Consider the following 12,400-nt stretch of genomic DNA (forward strand, 5'->3'; position numbering starts at 1 on the left):
CCTGCGTTTGCAACCTCAGCCTTGCACTGGACCCTCACATCACTGACTGACTTGGCCACCTGATTCTGACCTTCGCCTGACTTTGCTCCTTACTTTAAATGACTCTCTCTATACACCCTCACAGGCATATGTACATGAACTGAGCTTGATTCTGTTTACCAATCATGCCTGCCTCTTCCCATTCCTGCTCTTTGATCTACTTTGTCTTTCATTCCCTCTCCATTACCATTTATTGAGTGAGCACCTACTGTGTGCCAGGCACTGTAGTAGGTGTTTCATAAACATTATTCTTATCACCCGCAACCCAACAACACAGACATTGTTCCTGCCTCACAGCTGGAGAAAGACTAACTGCTACTCAAGGTCAAGATTAACTACTACTGCAGGGTGTGACCCGAGCCAGACACAAGTGTTGACTGAAACATATCATCACCTGAAGTCCCTTGGGGGTGGGGAGCGCAGAAACCAACATAAGGTACTTAAAATGTCACAATACTTACAATGCTTAGGTTTAATGTAAACATATTTGCATTTGAAAGTGCAAATACTGTCTTCCATTGGCCTTTGAAAAGCAGAGTAGCCTTCTCTAAAAAGAAGCCTTATTTCTATAGTGAAAGTGCTAATAGCTGAAGACAGAAACAATTCCAAAGTTTGTATTACCAAAACACACAACAAAGTTATAGAAATACTTTATTTAAATATTAAGAAAAAAATTACACGTACTTAAGATGATTAAAAGTTCGTATGTTAAACAAATGCTAAAAACCCAGTAATTTACACAGTGATAAATCTTAAGTGATGGGAAAACACAAAATCCTTTCAACTGGTCCTCCTCCTAACAAAACTATTATAAAAATGGTATTATATAGGAATTGCTGAAGTTGGGTTAAAGGCACATGACACTATCATTCCTTTATATACACAGCCAGTCATCTCATACACTGAACTGTTCCCCCTTAAATGGAAGAGTGAACAACTTCTCTACACTATCGGGAGTACATTATGCATCTCTAATGAAAATTCATTTAAATTTTTATACTAACAGTTTCTCCAACGATCCAAACAGATTAACACCGCAAATTAGTTATTTGTCTTGAATAGAATATTTCTACTTTGAATGTGAAAAATTCGATAATGAGTTTAGGAATATGCAAATGAAATATAATTTATTCTGATTTCAACTACAGAGCTATAAAGTTACAATTCTTCCAAGGAAACCATTCACTTCATAGATGCAAAAACACACTGTAGCTTTTCCATTATGTCTGCGGTGCTTTCAGCTAGCAGGATATTAATCATTCACTTTAAACTGACATGTCCTTACACCTGAAAGAAAACCCAAGCGAGACATTCTATCTCGGGCTGTTGGATTTAATATTAAAAAGCACAGTTCAATCTCCCTGCCTACAACATTCTCTGGCTCTCTGTTACCAATTATAAGTTGATGTCGGCAGTAAGTCAAAAGCTCCTGAACACGTGGAAAAACTCAACACTGAACAGCCAGAGATTCAAAGGAGACAGGGTCAGATGAGGGAATGCTCTTGTGGCGACAGGTCAACAGGGACAGAGGACATACTGTGAGAGTCCAAACGGTCCTAGACACAGCACAACATGTGGAGGGGACTCTGCACATCAGCATGTGTGTGCTAGCAGCTATTTTCAGACTAGCAACAATGAGAGGACATCCATTTCTTCTTTACTTTCCTTTAAAACTCCGAAGGGAGAACATGCTGTCTGTGAGCTGAAAGGTCAGTTTTCTTTTGCACCCATAACTGAGTGCATTAACTTTTTCTTCTCTGGGTCTCAGTTTTCCAAGTTTACTTCTCTGGGTCTCAGTTTTCAAGTTTACTTCTCTGGGTCTCAGTTTTCAAGTTTACAAATAAGTAAACTGACATATGGAGTAGATTTTCTCCAAGTTCTAACGTAAGCAACATGAAGAGAGGGACCGTCTGTCTTTTTCACCATGTCCCTAAGCATGTACAGTGAGTATTCTGAACACATACTTATTCAATAAATGAGTTACCTGACAATTAGCAAATAGACCCCATTGTGAAGGCAGCAGGCCCAGGGACACAGTGGTCTCTGGGGAAGCAGAAATTCTATAAATAACATGGAAGGAAAAGGCTGATGTGCCATCCATGAGATTTTTATGAGGCAGCCAGGACAGTTAGAAAACATTTTTCTTCTCAACTGGGTAAAATTGCCCATTCTTCCCATATTCCCATTAACTAAGAACGATCTAGCCAATAGTCATCTGTATAGAAATAGATGGAAGTCTACTGCAATAGAAAATGGATCAATGTGTGAACTTATCCATATTGGAAGGTGCAAATACTCTCTTCATGAGATCTTGGAAGGTCAGGGTGCCTTCTCTAAAAAGTAGTCACTTAGAACTAAATTATGCAAATGGAAAGGGATCACAGTCCCTTCTACCTCAGAGTTCAATGGATGAACAACTCTCATGTAAACATGACTGAAATAATTTACTAGTCCGTTATTGCTATGTCCACTAAAAATTATCATGAAAGACTTTTTCAAATGCATTCATTATTAGAAATACCATTCCAGAAATCTTACCTTTAGAAATCATCCAAGGAGTGAGATCAACATTACAACCCCCATAAACTGGGTAAACAACAGCAGTGGAGTGAAAAATGACCACACATGCCATAAAGCAACATTGAAGCTGAAAAGAAAAGGACAAAATAGCCACACAGTTCACAACTATAGCTATACTCTATACAACTATATTCTACTGTAGAATCTAGATTTAAAGGACTCACTTTTACCCGGTTTGGGAAAGTTCATTCAGCCAGTAACTTTCTATATATAAATCATGTTTCTCAGATATGTGATTTAGCCAATATTGGAAATATCACAATTTCTTCAAAAAGTACTCAGAACTGGAATCACTAAAGCTCCTCTAACGAGAGCTGGCCTGGCTTAAGAGAGACTTCAGTCTCTTAACATTAGTATCTGTAAAGGAACATGAAATAAAATGACTACAGCCTGCTTTTACGATCTCACACACTACCAAACTATAATGGTAAAAAAAAAAAAAAAAAATAGACGGTTAAAGTATTTTGCTGTTAGAAACAGAATGAAAAAGTAATCATTTATAAGCTGCTATTAAACTTTCCATTGAGAAAAACACTATTCCTGTCACCAAGGTAAGAATAACACACTTTCTAAGTGCAATGATTTTTATGAACTGAATTTTTAAGAGCAGAAGTTAATAAAGGAAAATTATAGTCAATTAAATAAGTGTTTCAGATAGTTAACGACTAACATAATATTTTGAGAAGTAGAAATTTAAATAGCTATAGTCCTATTGTTCTAAAACATACAATATTTCTGGGGGTGACATTAGCCTTATAAGAAATTGTAAAATAAGACAACTGTCTACACTCGTCACTGAAGGGTTAATAAAAAACCACATCACAATGCAATATATGTCAAACACCCATAAACTTCAACTACAGAAAATAATAATAGAAAAAATACATTTAAACTGAATGTGTACAAAGGTGTGTGGTTCTCCCCAAATTAAAATGCAATTAATATAAAGAGAGAAAAAAACCTAAAAGGCCATACACAATGTTCAGTGTAGTTTTCTCTCTGGTTGGCAGGATCATGGGATTTACTTCGTGTTTTTCTGTAATTTACAGATTTTTCTTTAATGAGCAAGTTATAAAATACTTCTATAAACATAAAAAAAACTTTTCATTGAGAACCTCTTAGCTTATGTAAAATGATGTTAATTGTGGCATTATTTATAACAGCGAAAGAATAAAAAAAACAGGGAGCTGGTTAAATAAATCATGGTATGTCCATGCAGTGATAATGATGTAACTGTTAAAAAGAATGAGACACATCTATATGTACTGGTATGGAAGAATTCCAAACTCAATTTAAAAAAAAAAAAAAGATCACTCTGGAAAAACAGTTTGGCACTATTTATTGGAGTTGGAGGTATGCATACCCGATGAGCCAACGATTTCCCTTCTAGAGATATGTATATATGTATGCATGTACATATACATCCAACAGAAACATGCACAGGCACACAAGACATACACAAGAATGTTCTTAACAGCATCACTCATAATAACCCCAAACTGGAAACAATCCAAATGCTATCAACAGCAGAACAGATAAACTGGGATTTGGTTATAAGATGGAATGCTGAACAACAATGAAAACGAGCAACTGTTATGCACAATATGGATGAATCATACATAATGGTGCATGTAAACAGTCAAATGTAAAAGAGTACATACTATATGAACCCATTTCTATAAGAGATGCAAAAGAAAGCAGTTACCATGAAGGTGGGGACAGTGTTTACCTGCGGGCAGGAATGAAGGTAGAGTGACTGGGAGGGGGCATGGAAAGGGTTAGAGGGGGCCGGCACAGATCTCTTGACCTCGTTAGGGTTTACACCAAGGCTCACTGCATAATTCAGCTGTACATTTTAGATTCTTCCACTTTTCTGTCTGTATTATACTTCACAATGAAAATGATTTAAAAAGCAAAATGCAATATATATATATAGCATGTGACCATTTGTATTTTAAATAACTAAATATATAAGTAAAGAAAGATACTACTGAAAAGGGAATCAAGGAGACTGTTTTCCCATTATTCCCTTTTTTTTCCCTCTTGAATTTTGTACCACGTACCTCATTACCTGATCAAAAAAATTTTCATTCCAAAGGTAACTTACCAAATTCCTGCTACAATAAAAGTAGCAGTTGTAATAGGTATCAACGTTGGATACTTGATATCATAATCTTCAATTCCACAATACCATTCCAGATAGACTATGCAGTAAAATGCAATCGATAAGCTAACAAGCAACAAGGCACCGCCAAACAGAAACCAACTGTAGAGACAAAAATAATACCCTTCTATTATCCTCTTTTACATCCTCTGCAGCCTAATAGTAAATAATCTTTTCTGACACATCTGAAATGTGACATAGCCTCATATCATTGCTGGCTTACCATACCAATGGCAGTGATCCCATTTTTGACAGTGTATGTATCTGACAAAGGTTTTGTAAGTTTACCTTTGAATACAGGTGATTTGAATTTTGAGTCCTGTCCCATAACACAGGGCCTACCAGCCAGGTATGACTCGGCCCTGCTACTACAGAAAGGAAGCATGTGAACTTATTGAATCAGAATTTCTATGCCTATCTTTAGAAAGATGTTATTTGCAATTTTGCTCCAGACTGTGTGCAGCATACCTTGGGTCTAGACAATATAAACTACTTATAAAGGCTCTTCAGATACCTGAAGCTGACTAGAAATTCAGTGATTGTTAAGCAAATATATACACAAAAATCAAGTAGTTTAAAAAAAAAGTGCTAATTGACAGCACTTAACAAATCAGGTATCTTAAGAGTTTTCATTAATAGACTAAATGTCTATTTCTAAGAAGAATATCAACTGGGGAAGGGGCAGTGGCACCCACAGTTACTCAGCCCCAGCTTGCAGGAGGTCTAGATCTGATAGGAGGCGGGCAGGTAGAGATGAGAGTGAGACACGTGAGAGGATGAAAAAGGAAGACTCTAAACACACACACACACACTCTCTCTCTCTCTCTCTCTTTCATAAACTAACCGACAAAAAAGGACGTTTTCCTTAAACATACAGGAAAGCGAGCGGCTTTCTGGTTGTTTCTGAAGTTTTGAGTGTGAGAGTAATAAAGATTTCAACAGATGCCATCAACTCCTCCAAGTTACGCAGGGTTTCTTGAAATACTGAGTATCAATTTGGAAGGAGTTAATTCATATTGCCTCTCGTAAAAGATTTCTAAATGAAACCCTCCCGTTCCTAGAATATCTCCGGTCCTCCCCCAAGGGACAATGGCTTTTTGCTCCTTCCAACTCCACACGAGACCTGGCTCAGTGTGTGTGAGAAAAAGCTCATCAGCCCCTTCCTTCCAGCCCCTGCGGGTCATGGGAGGAGGCCAGATTTGGAGAATCAGAGCAATGAACCCTTTTCGAGAAAGCAGAAGGCAGCCTGCACGGACTGCCTCTGGGTAGCGCTCTCCCGCCACAGCTGCCCCAACTCCCCGCTGCTTACCGAGGCCTCAGCAAGAATGCAACACGACTCTACTCAAAATCCTCAGCCTTCGGCCATGCGTTTCTGTCTCTTTTCCTCTAAGATGACACTTCTTTGAGGACAGGCCTATGACTCCCACTTTCTTTTCATGCCCCCCAGTCCTGGTCTGGAGGCTGAGTCCAGGCTCTGTCACATACCACCGGTGGGCTACTGGGTGCCACTACACCTGTGGGCGCCCCCAAACACCTTACAGTGTAGTGAGCTATTCCTTACCTCACCATCTCCTTTAACTACTAAGAATACTTAGTATTCTCATATACAAGGATACATAGGACACAAATGGATAAATCCTCTCATCTCTCCTGAAACCTCAAAAAGGCCTACCTCCTGAGGCTGGGCTGGACTGGGTGCCCCTTCTAGGTGCACTCGCGGCATCCCGCACATACCCTCGTACACGCAAACAGTGCGCACCACGTGACTTACTCATCTATCACAGCCTAAGATGAGCTGGTGGCGGGTGAGAAACGTGCCTTGTTCATCACTGTCACCATAACTGGATACAGCTTAGGCTCTCATGAGATATTTCATGAACGAAGCAGCAGGTGCTACTGATGGTGTCTGAAACAACCATCCCTTCTTTTCCCAGCCCAAGTTCTAGACCAATTGAAAGACACAAAGAAACCAAACTGATAAAGACCAACTGTCAGCTTTTTTACTGATAGAGCTACGAAAAGAAGACAGCTTTGGTGAATGGTGACAACGTGCTTCCTCACACTGAAACCCAGAAAGAGACAGACTTACCCACTGGGTTTCAAGTCACAGTGAAAACCTAGAGACCTTCTCATGTCAGGGTCGCCCCATAAAACAATGGTGCAGAAAAGCAGCCCAGAATCTGTGCTTCCCATGGGCAGCTGGCTCCCAAGAGGAAGAAGGTGCTGAGCTACGTGTCTGGTTCTTCATCCCAAACTCTATCAGGAGGTCTAGCACCTCCCAGGGAAGAAGCCAGTGAGGGGAAGGGCCAGAAGATGGGAGTGTTTAGGGAAAGCTCTTGCTTGTGGAAGTAAGGAACGGGAACAAGCTCTCTCTCTCCCATAGTTTACATAACATCCCCCACCTCGCCTGCTTTCCCCAGACCACCTGCTCCCTCACTCTCCTCAGGCGCCCCTCCAGCAGTCACTGCTCTTCCTGAGGGCCTCTGCGGGAGAGACTGTGTGTCCCCCAACCCCCAACGATATCACCGGATCAAACAGTCCCGTCTGCATCTTTCTAGCCCTGCTGGTACTTCCAAACAATTACACTTGCACTTTAAGCAAACCACCCCTCTCGATGCCAGCTCCGGTGCTCACCAACACCTCTCCCTTTTTTTCTGTTATCTAGGGGCCTCCAGAACACTCTCCAATGTTCAGTGAGGACTCAGGAGTGTGATGAACAACCTTCCCCTCCGCGTCAACTCCTAGATTATACTGAAGAGATTTCAATCCTCATGAACGATGGACTATTTGACATCCTGCCTCAAAGCTCCTAACTCCTCCCACCAGTGACCGCAACTCTAATTCAGTCACAGCCTGTACATGTAGTTAACTTGTTGGCTGTAACTATTCTCTGAAAACGAGCTCTGAGGCCCAATTCCCACCCACCACAATTCTCATTCCCTCCTCCCAATGCTCGTGTAGTTGATCTTCTTAAAGACCTTCAGTCATTCTCTCTGCATGGTTTACAAATGGATTAGGTCCTTCTTAAATTCACTACCGTCCTCATCCTACAAAACATCTGTGCTGAAAAAGCCCACTGAAATAATTTCCAGCCTCACCCACTCTGCGGTACGTGCCCAGAAAACACACTCTCTTTTTCAACTCTGCGTCACCAGCACCTCCAACACCATGCCCGGCAGAAAGTAGGTGCCTACTAAGCATTTGAAGAATTCGGCTCACAAAACGTGAAAAATAAAACACGTATGTTTAACTTACGAAGCAATAAAGTTTTCTTACCTGCTGGTGTGAAAGTTTTCTTTAACGGTTTGAAAGAAATCGACATAATAGGTCACAGCAATGGATGCCAAAATCCAGAATCCAGAATGGATATTAAGTCTTGGAAGAGGTTTCTCCTTTTTCTCAACAGGTGTAGAGGTTTCTGCAAATAATGGAGAGTTCAACTTATGAAGTAACCATTAACTTCACAGGAAGAATTATACCTTTTTTTTGGCCACGCCGTGCCACTTACAGGATCTTAGTTCCCCAACCAGGGGCTGAACCTGCTCCCTCGGCAGTGAAAGTGCAGAGTCCTAACTACTGGACTGCCAGGGTATTCCCCACCCCACCCCCCCTTTTTTTTTTTAAATTACACCTATTTTAAGTCAAATAAAATAATTTCCTAGAGCTTTCTAAGAACCACATTCTCTCCCATTAGAGTACCAATTTCTTCTGTAAAACCACCAAAATAGGTTTATATTTTTAGAAATAATTAATAGGAGCCTGCCATAAAACCTGTCCAATATAGTCAACTTTTTTGCCGCTAAATGAGTTTTGCAACCAAATTTATTTATACAGTCTTTTGGAAAGAATAATGCCATCTGGTAGTATAGGAATTTTAATGCTATGCTTCACATATAGTCTAGGAAAGTGATTAGTCCTGTTAATTAAGAAAAATGCAAGTGGCAAACATAAGAACACAAAATGGACTTGATTTTCCAAAAACACTACTTACAAGTACATATTTTAATTTTTTAAACAAACACAACCTTTTGGGGCAGCTCAAAAGTGGAAAGGGCACACTGGAGGTCCAGTCCCAACATGGTACTGTCTTAGACAGGTGATGGACAAGCCAAATTCCTGCCATTTGGGACCCAATCTGAAAGAATGGGTCAAATGGGGTCTAACAAGTTCCTCATGTGACTGACATGCCCTCTCTCTCAGTTCATGTGAGAACCACTAGTATGTAGCCAAGGTTCCCGAGCTTTTAGCTGACCATCAGAATTCCTGGGAAGCTTATTCATAATACAAATTCTGCGAGACACCCTCGAAATTTATAAACCAGTATGCCTGCGCATGATGTTTTCTGCGTTTACTTTTTAAAAGTAATAAATACGCAAGATTTACAACATACAGGACAAAAAGATCTAAGGCGAAATCTCTCTCTTTACCCTTAACCCCAGTTCCCCAGCGCCAAAGCAGCTACCAGTAATAACGTCTACTGAATTCTTGCATATTCTATGCATCTACAGGTGAACACACACCGCATGGTATCTGGTTTGAACACAAATGGTGGCATACCATACGTTGTTCTGCGCCTCCCTTTAAAAAGCATCCACATTGGTACATAAAAGTCGGCCTGCTGTCATGTATAAACAGCCAAGTGTATTTAACCAGCTCCCTGCTGACGGACAATTAGATGTTTCCAGTCGTTCGCTATTACAAGCAAAGCTGAGATGAAAGACTTTGCACACACGCCCTTGTGTACTGCTACGAGTACGCTCCTTTGTTAGGTTCTTAGAAATACAATCTGCGGATATTTTTTATTTTAATGGATATTGCCAAACAGGTGTTAAACCAGCTCTCCTGGGAATCCTGAAGACCAAGATGCGCAGGGCTACCTGATCTCTAAGGGTCTTTTACGACAGTAAATACCCGACTTGCAAAACTACTTGCTAAGCCTTGAAAAAACGAAACCCGGTCCCTCCTGACTGGGTAGGGCTGCGAGAGGCCCGCGGGGCCGGCCGTGTCCGGCGCCTCGCCTCCGGGAAACTCGGCGCGACTCGGAGCGCGCCAGGGGGGGGTGCCTCACCCGGCCCGGCGTAGCCCTCGCGGTCCACCTGGACCGCCGCGTCCCGCGGGAACAGGTATCTCCGCCGGAGTCGCTCCCGAGCCTGTAGAGCGTCCATCTTAACACCGCCCAGAAACTGGGCGGTAGTGACGTCAAGCCTACCGGAACTTCCGGCATCGGTTCGCCGGGGGAGGGAGGGATTTCCTTTTGTGAAGGAGAGAGACTGTGTTGTCTTCGTGGTTTTAGGTCGTCAGAACGTATGGAGGGTTTGCCTTTACTATCTTAGTGCTCAAATCCGCAAACATGATTTGAACTTCAAAATATTTATCCTTCCCCACCTAAAGATATCCAGTTTGTTCCGAACTACGGAAGCCCAGAAGGGTCAAGCTCACTGATGCCGGCGAATGCGCGCGGGCGGGTGTGCGAGGCCCTACGGGGGCATTTCGTAGCTTTTGTGCTCTGCGTCCTGAACCCCGTGGCTCCTGTATGCCCAAGCATCTCAGCCCCCAGCTTCTTTCCTCCTCCTCCTCAGGAGTCGCCCAGCTAGACTTGAAAGAGTCAGAGGCCACCCAGGAGGAGGAAAGGACCGCTGGGCCGGGCCCGGAAACCTGCGGTGGAGTCTGGGCCTGGCGCTGACCGCTCAGGTGGGCTCAGGCAAGAAATAAACCTTTCTGGGCCTGTTTCCTCTTCTGTACAACGGGGATTATACCTGCCGCATGGATTTGTTCTGGGGTTTTAAATGTGAAGCACCCGTATGTGGTTCGTGTTAGCCCCCTTCTTACGGCTTGTAAGAAATTGCCTCCAGCCAGAAACGTGAAAGCTAAATTTGTACTTTCCCAGAAATCCGTCAGTTCCCATCACTCACGCTCATAAACTGAAAAAGACTAATTAACAAGTCACTTGTCACTAATTAACAAGTTTTCCTCCATCAGTAATCCTGTTTGCTACTCTCCTGCCTCCTTCCTACCGTGTCATATGTTGAGAAATTTTGTGCTTAACCCTTCAAACTTTTGCTGAGCACCTACTGTCTGCTAGGAACTGTTAGGCACCATGCGAGGCAATGGAGATAAGATGGATAAGACATGACGTTGCCCTTGAGGAGCTCCAGGGCCAAAAATGACCACAGAGACCTAGTACAGTAGAAAGCACTATTTATAAATGTATGGAAGCGTTTCATTAATTCAGTCAACAAACATTTTCTGAGCAGCTACATCTGCTAAAATGTTGAGGACAGGGGCAAGTTAGAATCTAGTGGTGGAGAAGATTTCCATCCAATGCCATAACAGAGATACTGCATATGGGGTTATGGTAGCACCGAATAAAGGGCAGCCCTTCATTCTGCTGTGGTACGTGGGGACCAGGGAGAGTGGCTTGAGGTAGGTTGAATACAGGGATGGATAGTCCAGAAAGCCACCCAGGAAGTAAAATCTGAATTAGTAGGCACTCTTTAATATCTCTATGTGTTGTGAGTGTTTCCAGAAGAAATGCAATAAATATTCAAGAAAAGAATGTCAAGTTTCTACAGGTTTATTTCTATCATTTCTTTAGCCCTTGTAGCAAACCCTTTGGAGCAAAGGATTTAACAACTGGGTGGATCATATGGCCTTTCTACACAATACCTCCTTTTTCCCATTTTGTTTTTTTCTTTTTCTTTTCAGACTCCTAAAGAACCAGGGTTTATCTCTTCAAAGCCACCTGGGGTCTTTGCCCTCCCTTCTCCTTTTGCTTGTACAGGGTTAGAAGCCTTGTTAACAGGAAGTGAATTCCTCTTATCAAATACAGTCTTCTGTTGATTGTCTCCTTGTAAAAAGGTCAGTGCTGGGTCTCCCTTGTAATTGAATATTCCCCAGAGCATCACAACTATTCCAGGGTTTCCATATGTAGTATGTTCGGGTCATATCAGTTTCCCCTTTGGTGGTTTCAGGGCCTTTGTATTTGTATCCGAATGCCTTTTAGCTTTCCCCCCCGCCCCCGATATTTTAAATGCACTTCTTGCAGACCATATTGATGATACTTAAAAGCAGGTTGGAAAAAAATCCAGTATTTAATGACCACATCTTCATTGCTAGGGCCCATTAAATAAGTTCTTCAATGTGCGTACTGTGCACCGAAATGATAGATGTATGATATCAGATTGCTACCAACCAAGAAATTTCATTTTGACTTTGGATTACTTTTGGGGAAAAAATAAATCTGTGACCTTTGCTGGCCTTCCCTTAGCAACGTGGTTAAATCCAAGGTGTTCATAGACTATTGAATCCTGGCTCCATCACTCTGGACTCCTTGGGCAAGTTATTTCATTGTTCTAAGTGTCAGTTTCCTCATCTGTGACACAGTGGGTACCAGAGTGAAGATAAGTGTATACTAATTGTTTAGGCTAGTGCCTCGCATGTTCAAGCAGTAGTAGTTATTAATTGGCCTTGCCAGGCTTTCTGGATTTGGTTCCTGCTTACCTCCTCATCAGTTATTCCCTTCTCCTTGGGCTCCAGTTACTCTTTGTTGCAATTTTCCTTTTGCTTGTGCGCTCCCAGTTGACGGGGGGGGCTACAACCATGTCATAGCTGCTCCCC

The 12,400-nt window shown here is 41.9% G+C and overlaps 1 protein-coding gene across 1 annotated transcript; it reads right to left on the reverse strand.

Annotated features, from left to right (window-relative positions):
• Positions 1-677: 677 nt before the first annotated feature.
• On the reverse strand, positions 678-9,964 carry TMEM128 (transmembrane protein 128). The gene is made up of 5 exons (XM_081232250.1): positions 9,852-9,964; positions 8,060-8,201; positions 4,727-4,885; positions 2,578-2,686; positions 678-1,326 (listed from the first exon to the last, which is right to left on the reverse strand). The coding sequence occupies exons 1-4, from the start codon at positions 9,946-9,948 to the stop codon at positions 2,587-2,589; spliced, it is 498 nt and encodes a 165-aa protein (XP_081088376.1). The 5' UTR covers positions 9,949-9,964; the 3' UTR covers positions 678-1,326; positions 2,578-2,586.
• Positions 9,965-12,400: the final 2,436 nt, after the last annotated feature.

This window comes from Mesoplodon bidens (assembly GCF_964165515.1).
Source record: "Mesoplodon bidens genome assembly, chromosome: 1".
NCBI classification, from domain to species: Eukaryota; Metazoa; Chordata; class Mammalia; order Artiodactyla; family Ziphiidae; genus Mesoplodon; species Mesoplodon bidens.